General features: G+C 41.9%; 1 protein-coding gene across 1 annotated transcript in view; it reads right to left on the reverse strand.

The window, feature by feature from the left end:
* Positions 1–21,594, reverse strand: part of LOC146805595 (gamma-aminobutyric acid receptor subunit gamma-3) — a 1,239,042-nt gene that overhangs the window by 1,064,600 nt on the left and 152,848 nt on the right. Inside the window, exon 3 of the mRNA XM_085623813.1 lies at positions 5,083–5,165. Within this exon, the coding sequence (XP_085479939.1) occupies positions 5,083–5,165 (83 nt within the window). The remainder of the gene's footprint in view (positions 1–5,082; positions 5,166–21,594) is intronic.

The following is a 21,594-nucleotide window of genomic DNA, read 5'->3' on the forward strand; positions in this document are numbered from 1 at the left end:
GAAACCTTTTAACTTTAGTCTACCCGTGAATTTCATCCTTATCAACAGGCTTTTAGTTCACTGATTCCTGGGAAGAAATGATTCTAACAGGGAATGACGCCTTCCTGGTGGCCAGCGCTTCAGTGTAATTAAGTTTCTTTCTGGCTTAAAGCCATGTGCCGTTTTCCATAGAGATGCAGCAGTGTGATGTACTCACCTATCTTTAATTGCAAAAGTGGTTTCCAATGTTCATATTTGTATTGAGCCTCATTGTGGAAACCTCCCTCAGTATGGCCCACCTTCCGTCTGCAAACATGGTTGGGTCACTTCGCCTCCGCACTTCGCCCCCACACTTCCCCGACGCAACTCGCAAACGCACTTCATCTTGCTTGGACTTTTCACACTAGCCCAGCCCTTTTCTCAAATCAGTTGTGGATCTTCCACTCCATGCAAGCGGAACCTCGAAGAGCTGATGTGAAAGCCCTCTGACCTCCCACACTCAAACATCGAAGTCTTGGTGTCACTAAGGATACACAACACCACATTTGTGTTCATGGGCGTAGCTATCAAGTGCAGCGGCACGGGGGTCTAGGGTTGCAAAGGGCCCGCTGGACACCAAATAAACCTGTTTTTGCTGTCAGACCAGTGAATAGTGGAGAGGCAATTTTCTAGCTTGCATTTGGGCCCATGGCACCTGCAATACGACACTGGTCGTGTTATGAGTTGAGGGCTTCCGCTTCCTGACTGGATCTGAGCTCCTTACACCAGACTAAACACAGCTTACATGGACCAAGGAGCCTCTTATAGGTTCTACAGTTAAATATAAAAGATAAAGTATGGACTGCCGTAGACTAGAGTGTGTGTATACAGCATGCAACGGACTTCTGCCATTGTTCTGCCATTGAGGAGCTTTAATCCCAGCATTCAACAAGTTCTCATGTGAAACAATAGCAACAATGTGTTAGGCTGCAGATATTACATGCTAGCTAAGCAATTAAATGCATTGCTCTTCTCTGGGGATCTGTTCCTCTCTGTTGTGTCTAAATGTTAAGGCCTCTCATGAGTCCCCTCCATATGCCCCGACTCTGCTTCTTTCTGGATAGCCCTCCTCCCACGCCTCTGCTCTCCCCTCTGTCTCTCTCAAGCACACCTGTCTTGTCTCCTCCTGTTGATATTGAGCTGTCAGTCCTTCTGTCAGGGATGCGGCTGGCACTGAAGCATGAAAATAATGGCAGGCCTTTGCCTCCTGCCTATGCTAGAGGTGGCTATGCAGGCTGTTGTGCACCCATCTCATCTCACCCAGGAGCCTGGGTCAGGTCACTTAGCTGCTCCATGGTTAACCAGCCTCAACTTGCGCGAACTCCACCCAGGCCTAACTGTGTGTCTCTTTAATACATATCAGATACACTTTCCTACTGTCTATCTTTGCTTGTTGTTCTGCACCGGTTCAAAATAGTTTTCACTCGGTTTTACTATTGCCTCATAGAGTTCCATGCCGGGTTTAATTGATTCTTACTGTTTCTTACTGTTTTGGCTTCACGCACATAATAAAATATTCCAGTATAGACTGTGGACGCCAGATTGGTGTCTTGTTAAATCCATAAAACCGCCCTGTAACAAATGCTCAAACCAGTCTAGCTCCCTCCCTTTTGTCGCTCCATCTGTCTGTTTACATCCATCCATTCTCTCTCTCTCTGCTTCTTTCCTCTCTCTCTTCTCCCTCTCACATATCTCGCACTCTCTATCACTCTTTTACCCTCTCCCTCAATCTTGCAACCCCTTTGTCTTTTGCAATTAACCTGGGAAAAGTGACAAAGGCCTCAGCAACGGCCTTGGCTTTACAAACTGGCCTCCAAGGAATCCAACCCACCGGGGAAATGCCCAATTTAAGGAAAGGCCTGTCCAGTCCACCTGTATAGGACAGATGTGTGGGATTTTCCACAAGGAATGCGCAAATATATAGAGGTTACATTTAGATATGGGCAATTAGAGAGGGCCATGACAATTACCTCGCCACTGTATGGTATGTGTGGTAGAAAATATGCATGAGTGACAACCCGTTGACAATACATGCCCAAAATCATGGTATATAAGACATAAAAGGTAGGAGCTGAAGATGTCAGTTTCAGAATCAGGCGTTATAAGGAAATACAGGCAGAGAGAACTCAAAACGGAAAGGTCATTTGTTTGAACAGGGCATGTCACATCTAATTGCCAGTTTTGTTGCTTTGCTTGAGACATGATTTGACAAATGTAGCGCATTTTAGGGGCAGCCCCCTCCTCTGTCATATTAGAGCTCTCCATATATGCACAATAATGGACAACTGACACCTAGTTCCGCAGTCTAAAACTGCACTTGGCTTTATGCTACCACAACAAGCGCCTAACACGTACCTGCCCTTCCTTTATATTCGGCTAGAGTTTCCATGGCTCTAAGTTCTCATTTAAAAAAAAAACTTTTTACACTCTACATTACAATAGAACAAAAAGGCCAGAACTGAAATAATCCAACAATTTATGCAACAAACGCAGCTTTTAGATGGCATCAAGAACATTGATTGGAAAAACAATAAAATGGCACCATAGTGTAAATATAACACTCACTAATAAGAATCTTAAATAAATGGGGAAAAAAAACAATTGACATATTCATCTCAGAAGAATGAAAACCAAAGATGCAACCATCTTTTGTCACACCCAGTCCCATGCCTACATCTGAGGAAGTGTCAACCACATAGTATGTACACTGAAACTACACATTATGTTAATTCATACAGAAGCATGCAATTAAATGCTGCAATGAACACATTTATATGAACAACTTTAAAACATGACATTTTTTAAAAAACGCAGCATTATCATGTTATACCTTTGGCTGTGACTTATCAGTTATAGGTGACCATTCCTCCAAACCAACTCAAAGTCAGTGATAAGAACAGGCTTGAATTGCAGACCTCTGATAATGTTATAAACGTACTTAAAATACTGCAGTGACACAACATATACAACTGCATGTGTGTGTGGCTTACCAGGCGAGAGCAGCACAGGATGGGGAAAATTAACTGAAATGTAACGCAGCACAGCAACCAAACTTGCTGTGGTGGGTTGCATCAAACAGAGAGTGAAAAACAGCTCCAGATCTGCTAAGATATGGTTCTGTTTCTCTCCTCCAGATCTGGTGCACTTTAGGCTGCCCTGCGTCAATACAGAGTCCCTTGTTAGGGAACGGTGTGGCACAGCGGCCAGAGCAGCTGCCTCCGGGGCTCAGGATTAGATGGCTGGCTGCAGCTCAGATCAGCATCATGTGACTCTGGGCAATACCTCACTTAATCTCCGTGATGGTCTCCAGCCGCCTGAATACCCTTAGATACCTTAGGGGTGATAAGTTCATGCTTTACAAATGTTGAATTATTATTATTTGCACCATAGTGCAATATTTGTGTTCTGTCATGCATAGGTTTTGTACTGGAAGGGGTGCCTTCTAGTACAAAAGCTATGCTTGAAGACTTTTCCCACTGTGTATGTGTGCTGCACAATGTAGCCCACAAGCGAAGTCTGCAAATGATGGTGAAATGAAATCATTCTCCTTTATGCCTGTTGCGAGGTGTCAAAGGTTTGGGCGCAAATCCTTGTCTACAATTGTTAGTAGATAGTACATAGGGATTAGCATCAAAACTCATGGATGATTCTATGGAAAAGCCTCTCTACCACCAATGGAACTCCCCCTTGAAGATAATTAGTGCAAACAGCTGCATAGCGCTACTGTGCGGTACTTTGGCCAACTTTCCAAAGCAAATCTTGAGCTCCATTGCAAAGTAAATCCCACTACCACACTTTACACTGGGTTTGTGCTACAGAAGTAATGCTTAAGTTTTTTGTATGAATAAGCAGTCCTGGCACAACGTTTGTAAATCACTATTTGTGATGCTGGTGAGTTTTCCACATCTTTTTTACTTGATTAGAAATTTCATGGAATTTGCCTGTGCCAAATGTTTTTCTCTTGTACAATCTCTGGTGCTGAAATACAGCTTGTTATGTTTGAAAGTTGTAAAAAAAAGGAACACACATGCTATACAATTAATGCTCTATACTGCAGGAAAAAGTTTAACTTTGGATCACTGAAAAGCAGATTGAGACCACGGGGAAGATTACCACCACCAACACTGAAACCTGGAAAGTGAACAGAAAAGGCAGACACCTCTCAACATTTGAACTCAGATCGATATCCCCACTAAATTGCAATTTTATGCTCAATGGTCAACAGAGAAACCTTGTTATCTACCTTACTGGGTGATAAACATGTCCCCAAAAGAGTTATGCAATGAAAAAGTACAACAAAAAAAGATGTGGGCTTTCTATGCCATTCTGTGTGTTTGCATGATCATTTTATTAGAAAAACTTAAAACCCAAGAAGTATTTAAACACACTTGAGTAGTTGTGCACCTTTTACACAACTCTTGTCCAAAGTTCAACCCTGCAATATGTAATAAACTTTGGTTACCTGCATGAACATACATGACTATTTCAATACAAAATGGATGTTACAATAGAAACATCTCTAATTAATCTTTGGGTTCAATATTTAAACACAATCAGCTACTCTCTGATATCCACTGTACAAGAAGCATGTTAATTATACATCTAAAGCCCCATCCACAAGTTGATCAGCATATGGTGAGGTCTTTACATGAGGTAAATACTAATTATCCAAGGTGATGTAATTACAGTGTGTGGCAAATATCCCCTAGTCTGAGTTTTCAACATGAAAATGAGGCATAACAAGCCTAATCGTTTTTTAACACACACCAAGTTCTTCATGTTTTTTCTCCTTTTCTGGGCATTTTTCCTCATAAACTCTCAGCAGGTTTGACCCCCGGAATTTAATAGAAAAAATCTGTGCGGTGTGATAATTAGCACACAACTCATAATTCTGGTCCACCAGCAAATTCTTGTTTGCAGAGGGATCATAATTCAGACCGTAAATTGTTATGCAGCTCTATGAAGAAGACAACAGGTCTGGTACTTCATGTCAGCAGAATATCAGAAACAAATCTTGAGCCAAACAAATTCCACAGCCTGAAAGTGCACTGGAGAGGGACTTACAACTGGAGAATATAAGAGGGCAGGAGTGCTCATCCATCGGAAAGTTGTGTAGCTGCAGCTGGCACTCCGCATTGATGGTAAGCCTGTAGGGAGACAACAAACCATTCCATAGTCAGATATGGGCATAATGAAATATATGGACAGTGAGGCAGAAAATATACCTAACAGCTCTTTCCACATCATATTAGACTTAAAGAGGATGACAGAGTTACCTCCCCTGTGAAAAAGAGTGCCGTGTGCAACAGAATCCTATTACCGAAGTGCCTTATGCCTGATTTTTTTCAAACGTCTGTTGTAACACTCAATTTGACTAGAAGCACGTTCGTCACACATGGGAAAATAGGTAGCACAGAAAATTATTTCAGAATATGTTTCATATTATCGAGCTTGCATATTTTGGAGATGAAATTTTAACAAGTGATTTCTTGGCTATAATTCAAAATTGTTGAATACCATCATATACAATGTGATAAGGTTTCACAGTCTCATTACAAAAGATGAATAATAAGGTATCGAATAAACTATAACAAATTGTATCCACTCAGAATACTAGGAATTATATGACCAAATAGGTGCACGAGGCTGTAGGTCGAATGCTTTGGTAAGGTCAAGGAACACATAGACGACCTGCAGTACAAAAAGTGGCCCTTTCTTCCTTATATTGCACAGTGCCCTTTCTGAGCGAATGAATGATTTATTGACAGTTGATTAAAACCAAATTAATATATACAAATGTAATTAAACAGTTGTACTGTTTAACAGTTATTTTCTCATAAATTAATATAATTAAACAAAAGTTAAAGTATGGCAAACATTGGTCTTCGATTAACTTGTGCCATTTTCACAATAAGATTTTTTAATCCTGGTAATAGGCAATTTAAATTGTGCTGTCTTGGCAGAATTCATATTGTTTTTCTAAGCATTTATACATAAAATTATTCACTTCGACAAAGTTGCTGAAGAAAAAGCCGTCTGGGCTGTTAGAACAAGCGTCTACTGCATCATTGCAAGTTGGCGATTTTTAGATGGCAGAGGTCTGGTGATAGAAACTTCCTGCATTTCTCTAGAACAGTTGAACAGCAAAATACACAAGGGCTCTCTCTTTTTATATTAACAAAGGGGGTGTTTTGTGTTCAGTTTCTTAAATTTTCAAAATTGCGAAACATCTCGCAAGAGAAATCCCCTTGTGAGTGGTGTTATGGCAAATCTGTCTCTCTCCAACCTCACATCATGTTGAAGGCCTAAATGTTATGTCATGCTTAAGTGTACCCAGGGTTGGACTGGCCTAAAGGGCAATCAGGCACTGTCTGATCGTCTGGTCTGACAAGTCAGTGTGTGGGCCGTTGTTTTCAGCAGTTTATGGCCAGGTGGGCCACTTTTACTCTTGATTTCCCTTATTTTACCTCAAACATTGCCTTTAGCTCACACAAATGCATGCAGTCTCCCATATCTTACAAAATACCCATGCAGTGTGTCTTTAGAAGCTCAAAACTGACCTGATTTGCAGATGTCGGCCACTTTTATATCAACCTGAATTGCTAATGGGGGCCACTTTGTTTTGGTGCCTGGGCCTATGTTTTTGCCCCAGACCTACCCTGAGTGCACTTGTAAGTGCGCATCTCGCCCAAGGGGGCTGGTCTAAATCTGTACAGGTCTAAATGTTTATAGTTATGCTAGCTATATTTTCTGGAGTTATTCTGTTGTTTCCATTTTTACTCCAGAATCAAAACATCACCTGTTCTTAAAGATACATAGATCTTAACTTGTAAAAGGAGATTCTTGTAACATATCACTGCTGAATGTAATTGGACTAGAGAGAGTTACAGTAGGAAGCTGATTCGGTCTGACTAACAATACACATGAAGAGGTTTGGACTAAGGCTTTGGTTTTTATTCCTTGGAATGCATATTCAAATTGATTGGCAAATATAATGCTGGATTTGCATTTGGTTCCCAACATTGAAATAAAATAAGAAAAAGGTGGGAGGCGTGTCATGGTCCCCTTTCCTCTTTCCCCGGACCTGTATCCAATGCCCTATACCTTGTCTTCATTTGTTCACGTATGTTTGATATGAATACAGCTCTTGAAAATGTGGTGCTCCTCTTCAACAGCCAGCGGCAACTGCCACAGCCGCTGGGCTGCGAGGACAGCACCATGACAACAGAACCCTCGACTCTGAAGAGTCTAATAGTTGGTCTAGCAGCACCCACCTAAACAAGATCATAACATATCTCTCTTCCCTCAACCATAGAAGGAAGAACATTAAACATGTGAAGGCTTTAGGATAAGCAAAGAAATGAACATGGAGAAAAAAATAATTAAAGACGAAACATTCTTCAGCAAGAGAAAGGGAAAAAAACACATATTGAAATAACAATAAAATGAAATAGAGGTATATATAGGAATGATTAATAGCATTGCATATACTGAATAATGATACTGCATCTGTACACTAATATTGAAGACACAAGATATCAGTCCAATACCTTAAATAAAATTGCTCAAGAAACCCTCACACTGTGTACATAGCAGAAATAAGACAAGCAGTGAATTAACTTCTCCAGCACAAAATCTTGCAAGTTAACTAGGTCTCCTCACACGCAGGCGTCACTGAGAACATGACATATACTGAATACATGGTATATCTTGGGCATTACCAGGGATAGTGCTATTAGTCCCCACATTGTCGCCATCTAGTCCCACAGCTCTCTTGCTTTCATCCACATGAGAGTTTCCTAAGAACTGGGTATCCTTTGTTAACATGTACCCACTACACGCACCTCCATCCTCTCTTCTCCTTGGTGATTTGTCATCAGAACAATATTTTGCTAACCTTCAAAGATTCCATCTCTCCCCATTAACCAACACCACATGACATTGATGAACCTCCTTGATTTGGAAAGACCAAGGAGTTGGCCCATTGTCTGATATAAGCACAGCCTTCCTCTCTCAAAATCTCACGCAATACTTTTTTAGTAACCTGAGCGGTGATCTCAGACAATAGACGTGCAATCAACCATCTGAAATTAATATCCATTAAAAGAATCCTAAATCTCTTGTTAGGTTCAACCCCCACCATAGGACCAATCATGCTAAGGCAACACTATGCCACACCTATCCGGTATTATAAATACTACTCGGTACGACTTGTGCTCTGACTTTCAACCTCTTCTCACACTTGCTGCATTCAAGACACATTTCAACCCATTCAACCACATCACTGTCCAATGCTGGCCACCAAAACTCATATCTCAAGCTTTTCTTTTTCCCTGTCTGCCCCAAAGGTCCTTCATGGGCTAAATCGAACAAGTTCCTGTGAATGCCAAACGTATGGACAATTTTATTGCCGTGCATAATAATTTGATCAGCAACAGTCGACAACTCATCATAGACTCAATGTAACAGGTAAAGTGTTCTTTCTCCTTCTGCCTTTGAGAATGAGATTTAGAACAGTTTTCAACTCCTCATAGTTCTCTATGGCCAACACCCACTTAGATTTGCCAACTGCACCTTGACTCCACTGGACAACGTCCTCCACACTAGCAATCAACCCTTCCCTTACACATTTGGTCACCCCTAGCTCATCCACATTCTTCCAATCTAAGGGCAAATGTAATAAGCAATCTGGTTGCACATTCTGCCAGCCAGGTATGAACTCCACCAGAATGTTTTATTCTTGCAACCTGGATGCCAAACGAGCTAGATTGGCAGACCCTCTACCTGCCCCACCTGGTGGCAAAATCTTTAACAGTGGCTTGTGGTTGGTGGGATGAGTGATCTTGCATTCCCACTCATCTGTTCTAAAATATTCCATACTCCAAGCTGCTGCTAAGGTCGCCTAATCTATAACAGAGTAATGAAGCTCGAGAGCAGTCAAGGAGTGTGACACAAACGCCACAGTTTTTTCTGCGGGACCAAACTTTTGGGACAATACTGCCCCAATTCCAGTGTCCCTTGTATCCACCATCACAATGGTGTTGCCCTTAACAATGAAAGGTACTAGAATGCCTGCACCACAAATCTCAATTTTTATCTCCTCAAAACACTTCTGCTGCCCCGTTCCCCGCATAAAAGCTGGCTCCCTTCCTCATGAACACTTTCAAAAGTTCAGTTTTACTGGCAAAAATGTTCACAAATTGCGAGTAATACCTGATTAGACCTAGAAACTATTATAACTGGTCTTTATGACAGGGACCTGGAGCCTGTCTTATTAATGCAAGTAGGTCTGTTTTTTGGTTTCACACTTTCAAGCGAAATCGTGTGACCCAAATATTTAACCTCTGAGACCAAGAACACACATTTCTCTCTGTGCAATGTTAACCCAGACTCCATTAGTCTAGCTAGAGTCTCCGTTAGAGCTTGGTTGTGAGTGCTCACAGTTTCACTAAAGACCAAAATATCGTTTTAAAAAGAGATTACATTTTCGAAACCCCTAAAAATCTCTGTCACCACTCTCTGAAGGACACCTCCAGAGAAGAACAGCCCAAACGACATCCTTGTGACCTGGAAGGTGTCCTCCATCGTAATGAATGCCTTCCAGTGTTTAGAAGAAACATACAATAGAATTTGATGATACGCATGCCGTAGATCGAATTTAGAATCATACTTTCCACCTAGCAACAACAAGACCTGTTCATTTATATTTGGTAATGGAAAAGTATCAGAAACAATGTTCTGGTTAAGGTTTCTTAAGTCAACACCAAAGTGCAATTTGCCATCAGCCTTCTCGGTGATAACCAATGGCAAAATACAAGATGATTTTTCTACATGTTCTATAACTTCTTTGCCTAACATTTCAGCCAACATTTTCCTCTCCTCATCTCTCACCATTATCTGGACTCTCCTAACCTTATGCTGAACTGGTATAGCTCCGGGTATTACTTTTATTTTATGTACATACCCCTTCAAGTATCCTAACTCCTTCCTGAACGCCTCCTTGGCACTCTCCAAAATATCTGCCACCGTCAATTCATCTACTACCGTTACCTGTGCTGCAGCCTGAGGATCAATCCTAGTATGAAGATCATATTGATGAAACCAACCTAAAATGGGTGATCCTGACACAGCTACATAAACTTTGCCTTTTAATAGACTGTTTTTGAAGCAAATGTCCGTCTGCATGTACCCCACAATATCTATCTGTTCTCCTTGATACCCACCAGGATTTATATCTTTTGGCAACTATCTCACTTTAGGCCACTTCTCCTGGAACAAACGTTTGGGTAATATAGTATATAACGGCCCTGACTCCACCATCAACTCAACTTTCTTGGTCTTGATAAGGAAATCTGCCTTGGGCCTATTCCTTCGCCGGTCCTTTACATCTCACACTCCTGCATACAATATCTCTTCCTCATCAACCTCAAATTCCTTAGACGACTCAACCCATAACACTCTATTGGGCCTGTTAGGCGTGGCATCCTTGGTGTGGCTTCTCCTGACTTTTAGCCTCTACCTCCTGCATATTTGATGTTGTGCTGGATTTCGTTTTGGCTGGCTAAGATGCTTCGGGCACTTTGCCACTGCTAATCAGCGTTAAAGTGCAAGTGCTCCTTGTGTAAATTGTGATTATGATTGGTTATCCATGATTGGCATATTTGATTTACTGATAAGCCCCTAGTGAAGTGCACTGAGTGTGCCAGGGCCTGTAAATCAAATGGTACTAGTGGTAGTGAAATACTGCCAATTTCATTTTTTCACCATTGTTAAGCTATCTGTTCCCTTTAGGATAGAATGGGGAGTTTTCTTATAACATCTTACAAGCATAACTGCCCCTGGGAATAAGATAGGAAAATAAAAGTTTAGTATGCCTGAACTCAGAATGTTAAAATGCATCTTTTAGTGAGGGTCATTTTTACATTCTGTGTTTGAAAATACCACTTTTAGAATGTAGGTATTTTCTTGGTTAGTCATCCAGTGTACCTCTGCTAGAATGTGTATTGACTGTCTGACTTTGGTGTGACAGGGGCTGGGGATGTGCAGTGACTCCATAGAGTCTGGATGAGTCAGTGCTAGGCTGAATCGGCCTGGTCTGCATTTGGAGTGGTGGGAGGAGTAGCACCTGAACATGAACAGGGCTATGCCTGCATTCCACAATGATGGCTTCACCCCCCTGTGGTGTGTCTGAGCCAGGGCTCACATTGACAATGGAGGTTGTTGTACACTTGCAAAGTGCCCCCAGAACTGGTTTGGACTGAGCTAATAGCCCAGAGTCAGGAGAGAACAAATGGATTTATTGTATAAAATGAGGGGCCCAGACCCCAGACTTTTAGATCATCCCTGGAATTCAAGAGGATCCTTTGCCAAAGAGAAGAGCTGTGGAGACTGAGGAGAAGTACTGCCCCTTTGCTGTGTGCAGTGTGAGGTTGGCCTGCAGTTGCTGCTTTTGTCAAGGAAAGGAGAAGGACTTTGTAGTTTGCTGTGTGCTCTGCTTGAAGGAGATCTCCAAGGGCCTGTGTGTGCTGGCCTCCTGTTCTGAAGTCTCAGTGATTGAGCTTCCCAGAACTCTGCTGCTGTGAGTTCTGACCTGCCAGGAGGTGCCTGTGCCGGTATTGGACCTCTGGAGGTTGTTGCTATTGTTTGGGAGTTGAAAGAGAGAAGGAACTTAGAGATCTACAAAAACGACGCATCGCTCATCTTGCGGCTGTTTTTCTGACGTACCTCCACTGCGTGAGAAGAATTTCCACGCATCCCTGTGCCACTACGAAACTGACGCAGTGCCAGTCGCAGCTGCAAGAATCAACACATCGAGGGGTCGCGGCTGATGAAAACTGACGCAGTGCTGCCGCATCGATTACTGACGCATCCCGGATTTCCAATCGTCGCACCTGTGCGACATGATTTCCCGACGCATCACCTGGGGACCGGTACCATCATGAAGAATCGATGCATCACTTACTCCTACAGACTAGATTTGACGCATCACTTCTCTTGCGTGCAGCAGAACTGTCGCATCGCCTTCCCATGGTCTCAGGAACTGACACATCTCTTTGTTTTCGATGCTTCTTCACTCTGCGGATGTTTGGCCTTGTGAATTTTGATGCAACAACAAGTACTTTGTGTAAAAGCCAAGCGTCCATCGTTTTCTATGGTACAAGTTCTTGAAACTTTTAAAAATCATATTTTGAACTGTGTATGTTGGATTTATGTTTTTTTGGTCTTGTTAAGTTTAGATATGTTTCTAAACTGGTGTGGTGTCCATTTGTTCTGTTTTCACTATGTTACTAAGAGTGTTGGTACAAATACTTTACACATTCCCTTTGGGATAAGCCTGTCTGCTCATGCCAGGCTACCAAAAGAGTGAGCATGGGTTATCTAAATGGTGTATCCCCCTTACCCTGACTAGAAGCAAGGTTCCCTATTTGGACAAAGATACCTACCTTTGCAAACTAGAGACCCCTCATTCTAACAGGGCCTCACTGTATATTCTTGTCTAGACAACGGTAACAAGCGGCAGTGGGTTCTGACGAGACACACTATTCATCAGTTGTCATCCACCAAAGAGATTTTTTACTAACCTTCCTACAGCACGACCACCCACAGAACTCAACCATTAGGACATCTCTCCCCACAGAGAACCTAGACTGCACTAAGAACCCCTCTGATTCAAGGTTGTATGCATCCTGGACACCGAGGGGCAGATTTATGTTGGACTTGCGACACTTTTACGCCGCCGTTGTGTCACTTTTGTTACTAGATGCCCCCACTCCCAGCCTAATTAGCTTTAAGCCTAATGTCCATAAAGACAGATGCTATGGGTTGAAGAAATTGCTATTTAGGAAATGCAAAATGGAATGCACAAAAATAGAGATTTCCTAATATCAATCCCTACAGAGTAGGAATTGCTATTAGAAAATAGCTCTCTGGGAAATGCTAAACCATTACTTCCTATAGGTACGAATGGTTTTGCATTTTCAAATCTGCGATTTCATAATAGGAAATCACATATTAGGAAATGCAAAACCAAGGGTGCCTATGGGCCTAAGGGCCCCTTTGATGCACCCCAAAAAAGTGATGCACATGTAAAATGCACAAATGCCCTAGGGGCATATTTGTGCTACATGGCACTATACAAAATGCATTTTGGGTGCATTTTTTAAATTGCACATGGTTTCCATTGACATTGAGTCAATGGCAATGTCACTTCCTAAATGCCAATTTTGCATTTAGGAAATGCTTTGTACATGTGCTTATGAAATCGCAAATAGGAACTCCCTGGTCATGGAATCACAAAATGCGATTTAGACCGGGTAGAAATCATATTTGGCAATGCCCTATCTGCCTTTGTACATATGGAAAGGCAATTTAGCATTTCCTAATGGACCGAAATTGGAATTCGGTCCATTAAGAAATGCTAAATCCTTTCATACATATGGCACCAAGTACTTCAGTGTAGCACTTGACTCTCTCAGAGTAGTGGAGAAGAGCAGTACAAGGTCTTCTATGGGGAGGTGTTGTGGCTAGTACTCTACATCCGCGGGTTTGCAATACCAACGCTCAATAAATCACTGTCTAGTCAATGCCTGATTTTGAAAAAGGAAAACTACTTTTATCACACATACACTACTAAATACTATGAATGAAATTACAAATATATACATGAGGTGGATGAAAAATACCTTGGGTGACATTCTTTGAATCACATTTGACCCCTGATGAGTCACAAACCCCATGATCATGGAATTTGGGGAGTTTGATTCCAAGGAAGCACATGGAATTAAATTTAAGTTCTGCCAGATTCTGTGGAATTCCATGATAGGGCAGAGTGGGCATTTGGTGCTATTTTCTTAGCACAAAATGCATCTTCACGTCTAAAAATACATTTGGGGATGCATTTGCCTAGTGCTGCCTCTGGGTGCCCTTATATACACTGCAGTGATTAAAAGGTAATCACTGCAGAGTATTTATGGGTGCTGAGGAGTATGCCGTGGTTTCTAAACACAGTTGGAAGAGGGAACAGTCCCTCTATCTATAGAAACCACTGCAGATTGAAGTAGTTGATTTTGACAGCAGAGCGGTGGAATTTAACTGTAAATCTGTGTTACAAGAGTAATGCAGAATGACCAAATTCCTCCGATCCTTCAGGCAGAAATAAAAAATTCTGCAGAGGTCTAATCATTATCCTTATTAAAAGCAAGTTTCTCAATAATCATTGTCAATGAAAGGGTTAAATACAGCATTTTGAAAAAAAATCACAAACATGAGTCAGACGCTTTCATTACCCAATTCATGCCATGAAAATGCAGCCATAGGACCAACCACTAGGGGTCCCTGCACTCACAACCTAAGGAGCACCAAACCCTAGCACCAGTAATTCTCAAATAACATTGGATATTCTCCCCAGGTCATTCCTACTATGACCAGGGAGGCATAGAGGGAGGGTATGAACTCATTTATGGGGGGTGGGCAGGGCTCCTGTACTTCCCGCAGTCCTTCCTTGACATGTTCGATGAATGGGGGTGGTGCTCCTGCCCAGATTGGGGAAAAAACAAGCACAAAAAGATTGATAAATTAGACCAAGGGAAGAATTATGGGGGGTTCCCAGGCCAGGAGAATGCATTTTTGATGAGCCGGCTTTTCCCGTATTACCTATCATTTTGGCCCTGTCTTGCATGTCTTTACTTTTGGCCTTGATTTTAGGTTTGGGGTGTCTCAGTCCCACCTTGGGGGCCCCCAATGCCTCCATTCACAATGGGGACCTCATTTTCCTCCTTGTCCCGGGGGACAGGGTTTTGCCTGAGCCAAGTGAGCCTCTGGAGAGAAGGCCCCACACTCGCCCCCTCCTTATTTAAATTAGAAAAACTGGTTTATGCTGTCCTCCAGGGGCATGGCCCCTCTGTGGGGGAAAACCTTTCCAAAAATGTCAGAGAGTTATATGCTAGTTTTCACCGGTTGTCAGGCCTAAGTAGGCAAACAGTGTAAGGTGCATAACTCAGGGTCCGTGGGATGATTTTCTTGATCTTAGGCTCATTTTACTCCTGATGGCGAGCTCTAGACACCAGGGGCATTTGTAGCAAGACTCCTGCCCTATAAAAAGGTGCACTTTTTGGGGAGTTAGATTGTCTGGCTCCCAATGCCAGCCTTCTCCTTTTCTTTGCTCTCCACAGACCCCATGGCTTCCTTGCTGTCTTGCAGGTCATCTTAGGGGATGGGTGCAGAAGAATCCCAGTCTTCCCTAACTGGTCCTCAAGGAGAGAATGGGGCCAGCGCCACTGGTCTCTGAGACACCTATCTTGTCAAATAGGTCAATTGTACACACAGTTCATAAACCATTATTGGCATCAGGTGGCTTCTCATTCTAGCTGTCCATGATTCTGGTGTATAAGTATTGTTGGAAACTTCTAAAATCAGACACAGCTGGCCAATCCAAGGATGCCTCATCATACCTCCACCCCTTTCTAACCCTGCACACAGCATCCTGGAACCATCCAATATGGCATAGTCAAGTTTTCTCAGTGAAGAGCTTGTCTGAGAGCCTAAACTCCATCCCCAGCTGATATCACTGCCAGCTACCTTCTCACAAAAACATCAAAGGGGATCCCCTCCAGTGTTGGCTCCAGATGTCTGGGCTTCTTCCTTTATTCAGTGGACCTGGGCTGTCTAAGCCCAGGTGCAGTGTGACAACTAATAATCAGATGCAGATTTTTTCCTGCCCACCCCTTTCACCTAACAAACGGAGTCAGTCACTGATAATTGCTCCCTTTATGTGGGGAGACCTTCGTTTCCCCTGCTGGGAAGCAGAGTAATTCACTTGGGCCAGAAAGGGGATAAAAGGCCTGGAATCAGATTATGAGCTGATCCAGAGAAATACGACAATTCTTGACAACCCATAAAATAGACATATGTTATTGGGACCCGTAGATTCCAACTCGGTGTGCATGCTTCAACCCATTGTGTAGGACTCCACTGTGTAGGCCTAAGTGGATTGAAACTGCACATTAAGGCAGATTTCACCTATGCGTACAATGTGTGAAGCACTACAGATTTTCCAGTATACCCTACTGACCAATCTATGAATGCCCACTCATAAGACCTAACCCAGGTCAGCACCTACCTGGCAGAGTCCCTTCTACGCAAGGCTACAGACGCGAAATTGCCAGGCTGAGCATGATGGTAGTCTCACACTTGAAGCCTGTACACACTTAGATACGCATGTTCACATGTAATCAGCCTTATGCCCTTTACTCCAGCTGTACTGCAGTAGGCTTATCATAAAAATTACTCTGAATGAGACACAGGTAGTGAGAATCACCCCAGTAAAGGTCCAAAAACTGGGTGAACAAAAGTTAAAAATCTTAGTAGACTAAATGGATGGAACCCATTTTGCTCCAGATGTGTATATGTGCTCATAAATAGCCTGAGTAAAGACTCTTATCCTAGAAGCAGATTAGCAGCCGTATTTTAAAAGGTGGACTTTGGAGGTTACAGCTCAGATCCATTTTTACCATAACTTACAATGAGGGATTTCAACAATTAGAACTGACTTCCTTACACATACTCTTATGCAGTTTAATGTAAGCTGGTGAAAAGACATTTTGAGATTGGGAACATGTATGTAAGGTGCAGATAATGCCCTACTCCCTAACACTCACCCTCAGCAGTGTAAAAACTAGGAGTTTTACCAAGAGTAGCTGATGACTATACATTTTCAGGATAGACAATTTAGAAGAAATTAAGCCGAATGGCTAGTCTTCTCTTTAAATGCTTAAATGGCAGGTAAGTATTCTGCTCAGGAAGCTGCTTTTCCCACTGCTGCCGCAGCAGGAGGCATTGTGATATAAATAAAATATAAATACCAGCATTTGTAAAGCGCGCAGCTACTTCAGGCGAGGTGTCCTGGCGCTGGGGGCTGTCGAGAAGATTAAGCGAGCTATTGCCCAGAGTCACATGGTGCTGGGCTAACCTGCCGCCGGCAATCGAACCGTGAGCCCCCGTGTTCCGGAGTCAGCCGCCCTGGCCATTGCACTACACCTCTTCCCTATAACTCCGCGAGTGGGCACAATTCGGGTATCTTTCCCGCCAGGGCAGGAATTCTGCAGCCGATATTCACAGCATCAATCATAACTTTTTACAGTAAAGTGACTATGACATTTTCTTATTGTAAATGGCTAGTGATGTCACAACTAAACTGTAATAAGAATTTTAGCATCAAGTTTTCTGATTGAGACTGCATTATTATTTTTTTAAGACCTGGAAATCTGCATTGTGGGTGTAAAGCCCATCACTAATTTAATTATTACAGTCTAAACGTGACATCACTCGTTACCCATGATAAGAAAATTGCACAGCTTAGTTTTACTATCACAGTGCCTCACCCAACGCCAGCAGACAGTGTGAAAGGCAGGTCAGAAAGCTGATTTTTGATTGCTGTTTATCATTATTAAATGTTTGTAACTGTATATGTATTTTTCATAAGGGTTCATTACATTATTGTTACCACACAATCCAAACTATGGATTGTTCGTTAAACTTCTGATAACATGTTTTTACAACAGATTCCTAGCAGCATAATGGTGTGGTTAAATTTGCCCTACTGGTTCTGCATTTGTTCTATAAATAGGTAGACACATTTACCACTCTGGTGAAACAGCAAGAGAGCATGAATCGAAGCCTTTGGGCAAATACCGTGTATTATGAAGAATAGAATACCATTTATTGCACATTATAAGGATATAACGTCACCTCAGATTTCCATTACCTTATTAAGTAACTCATCAGTGACTTGTAATGTCCTTTGAATGTGGGGTAGAGGGTACTTTATTCCATATTTAATACATGGAAGTCTGCAATATATTAATCTTTCTCTAAATGTCTTATTTCAGACTATTTGTGACATCACTATTCACCTGTAACAAGAAAATGGCATAGCTACTGTCCTGTAATACATTTGTATAGTTGAGGTGCAGTGTCACAGTGTATGAAGACAGAGACAGCAGGTAATTTTTGGGGGATGGATAACGATGTGGCCGTAACATCATAATGAATAAAGACTGGCTTTTTGGGCTGCCTGACACTGTGAGATGGGCCAGCTTGAGCCAGTGAGTGGGCAGCTTTTCACAGCCCACAGGGCCAAAAACAAAATGGCCCACGCGCTGGCTCTTTCAACCTGGCACCTCTGGCAGTCCCAGACGTCCGGGTATTCAGTCCAACACTGAAAACCATCTGCCTCAGAGCTGCATGACCTTATGCAGGCACTCAGCATTCGACCTTATTCCTGCATGTGGGTATAGAGCTTCTGGGTGCATTCAATATCCTTAAGATATACAGTAGAGAGTACATTCTTGGTAAATTACTATGAGGGTGTTTCTCTGAGTGTCATACATAAGATAAAGCGCTGTCAACTATATGTTGAGAGGATATTTCAAGTCCCTGAGGAATTGTGCTCAAAGAGAGAAACAAATTCCTCGGATGACTTACAGTATCCTTATAATTTATGGCATTTGGTACTGCAATCCTTCTGTTAAATGATAAAATCATTCTCTACCTCTCTCTTTAAATATTTACATTTGTATTAAGAGACCATTTAATACCTATGTGCAGGCACAGAAGAGGGCCATACGGTTATTTTCAATTACATTGTTGTATCTACAGTGCACCCAGTCACACTCCGAGTTAATATATGAACTGCAGACAGTACAGCTCAGAAACACAGAGCAAAAACCAACTCTATATGTTCAAACTGTGCTGTCTACAGCCATTGCACAAACTCACAAAGGTACTGATTTATTACAAGGGTTGCTGACTGTCAGATTTCTTGTGAAACAAACACGACATACAGCTCTGTTCTGCGACTGCTCATGGGTTCATGATACAGTCCTTACGGGCACATGCATCATGCTAGGATTTTGCGAGTCCTTAATTGCGAATATTAAGGATTTGCAATTAAGGACTCGCAAAATCCTATGCACGTAGGAATCGCTATAATAATAGTGATTCCTACACATTCCTTATTTGCGACTCGCAAATAGCGAGTCGCAAATAAGGAATAGCTTCCTATTCATTCCTATGGGCCTGTAGGCCCATAGGAATGAATGGGAAATTGCAAGCGCAATTTGCGAGTACCAATTGGTACTCGCAAATTGCTCATGCAATTTCAAGGGTGCAAGGGTGTCAAAAGGACAGCCTGTTGCACCCCTGAAATTGATATGTGCACAAATGTTGCGCACACACATGTCCCAAGGACATGTGTGCGTGTAACCTACTACTTTGAAAAATTCACTTTAGTGCATTTTTCAAAGTTTTTCCAAATTACCATGAAGTTCAACTTCATGGTAATTTGCGCCCCCTAGTAGCGAAATCGCTACTTCAAAGTGGTTCTTGCATTGCATTTAAGGAATCGCAAAATGCGATTCCTTAAATGGAATCGCAATTTGAGAATTTGCAATTAATTGCGAATTCTCAAATTGCGAGGGTCTTGACCCTTGATGCATCGCAAAAGCTAATTTTGCGATCGCAAATGGCCGATTCTTGCAAATCGCACTGTTTGCGATCGCAAAAAGCTTTGATGCATGTGCCAGATAGTCTTTTGCTCCTTCTGATGCATAACATCAGGTAAGTAGAGCACATATGGAAGCTGTAATTGTACATAGTAAATTCACCATTGCAATGGTTACAGTATAGATTAAACATATTTTTAAAAGCTTAATGACAGTAAAGTCAGTTTTGTGATTTAAATGCTTGGCTATTTGTAGAACTATTCACGCTGACCTACCCTGCAAGGCAAGGATAACTATTCTGCCATATGTATCTCCTTATCAAATTACTGTGGATTTTCAGTTAAAGATTCCTTACAGAAAGCTGGTTGTTTCTGTTACAGTTACTAATTTGTTGAGGAAGATTATTTTAACTCTGCCAGTTGGCTGTGTGTAGTGATGTGTGCCCTCTTATTGTTTCAGGTGAATAGTGGTGCTACAACTATGCTGTAATAAGACTATTTGGTACAGATGGTAGACAGGTATTGCTTAATAAAGTACCCTAAATCTTTTTTTCTGGGGAAATTGAAAGTCACCAAGGAGGCCTATGACCCTATTGAAGCACGAGATACCAGGGAGTGACGTTTTAGACGATCGCATTATTTGAATGTTTCTTGCAATATCCTGCTTAGGTGCATTTTATTTCTTATAATGCATTGTTTTTTAGCTGACAGATTGCATCATAAGTGATGTGACAATTTTAACCAGACTAGTTAGAGAACAGTACTTCACATTTCAATGATTTTCAGACGCAAAGCAAAAAAATTAAAATTCCATATTGCTAGTCCCAGAATGCAAAAGAATTTCACTAAAATCCTCAAATAGTTAAGGGTATCGTCCTTATTTAAAACAAAAAAAAGCCCTGCATGTATGGGCAAAAAAGAAGAAGGTGGTTCTTATGAAAATCTTACCTTTCTAAAAATAGGTCAGCTAATTCAGGTTGGAAATAGAAAATGAGTGATATGTGGTGGCACTGCTTATGGTCTCCAACCCACCTCCATTCCTACCCGCCTATGTTGCTATTTCATCAGGACAGGCTGGGAGAGAAGGAGAGTGGAGTAGTGTGACCCTACAGCTCAGCCCTGTCTTCACTGCTCTCAACTTAGTTGTCGGGGAAATGATGATGTGTTGCAGAAGGATCCTTGCCGGTAGTACTTGCCTTGCATTATCATGCCCGCCTGTCTTACTGCCTAGTCTCTGCAGCTGTAGAGAAAGATATATGTGTCAAGCTCATTACCATATTGCACATGGCAAAGCTCTGTGTCAGTTCACAGTCTCCCCTGTACCACTCTTGCTACAGGTACTATGATGTTACTAGTTATTTATATCACAATCTTGTAGTTCACTAGTGATGTTTTTGACCTATTATATACACACACACAAATATATAAATACATATCTATTTTATTTTTTTTATAACACATTTTTATTCAGTTTTTGCATAGGAAGGAGCAATGAGTTACAATCTGCATTAAACACAGTACTTATACATAGGTCTAAGGATATAACACAGGTATCTTGTGTAGTCTTACCAATGGTGCCACATAGTTGTCGATGCACACCAATTAAGCCATACAAAAGCTGGAAAGTACATCAGTCAATCACATTACTATGTATCCGATCATAGCTATGTGCTACCTTCCCAACCTACAAGGTTCTGTATCTATGGGGGCAATGCCTCCCGAAAACCCTTCAACTCCCAATCCACCCTGGCCACAGCTTTGATAAAGACCGCAAGAACGAAAACGCGTGAGCGCAAATACATTTCTTTGGATTTAAACTGGTGTGCGGGCTTCCTTGCAGCCGCGACAGCGTCAACAAGGGATTGTGAGAATATATATATATATATATCTAGTAACGCTGTTTCGAAATTGTGAGCAAGGCCGGTTGAACCGGCCGAAACACGTAATGACTTTGTAAGTGAGCAAAAATAAAAATATTTCACGCCAAATATAAGAGGAGTTCACACCTTTTCTCATCGCCGTTGGGAGGTTGAGGAAGGAATCCTGTTTGAATATATATATATATATATATATATATA

Source organism: Triturus cristatus, chromosome 8, assembly GCF_964204655.1.
Source record: "Triturus cristatus chromosome 8, aTriCri1.1, whole genome shotgun sequence".
Taxonomy (NCBI): Eukaryota; Metazoa; Chordata; class Amphibia; order Caudata; family Salamandridae; genus Triturus; species Triturus cristatus.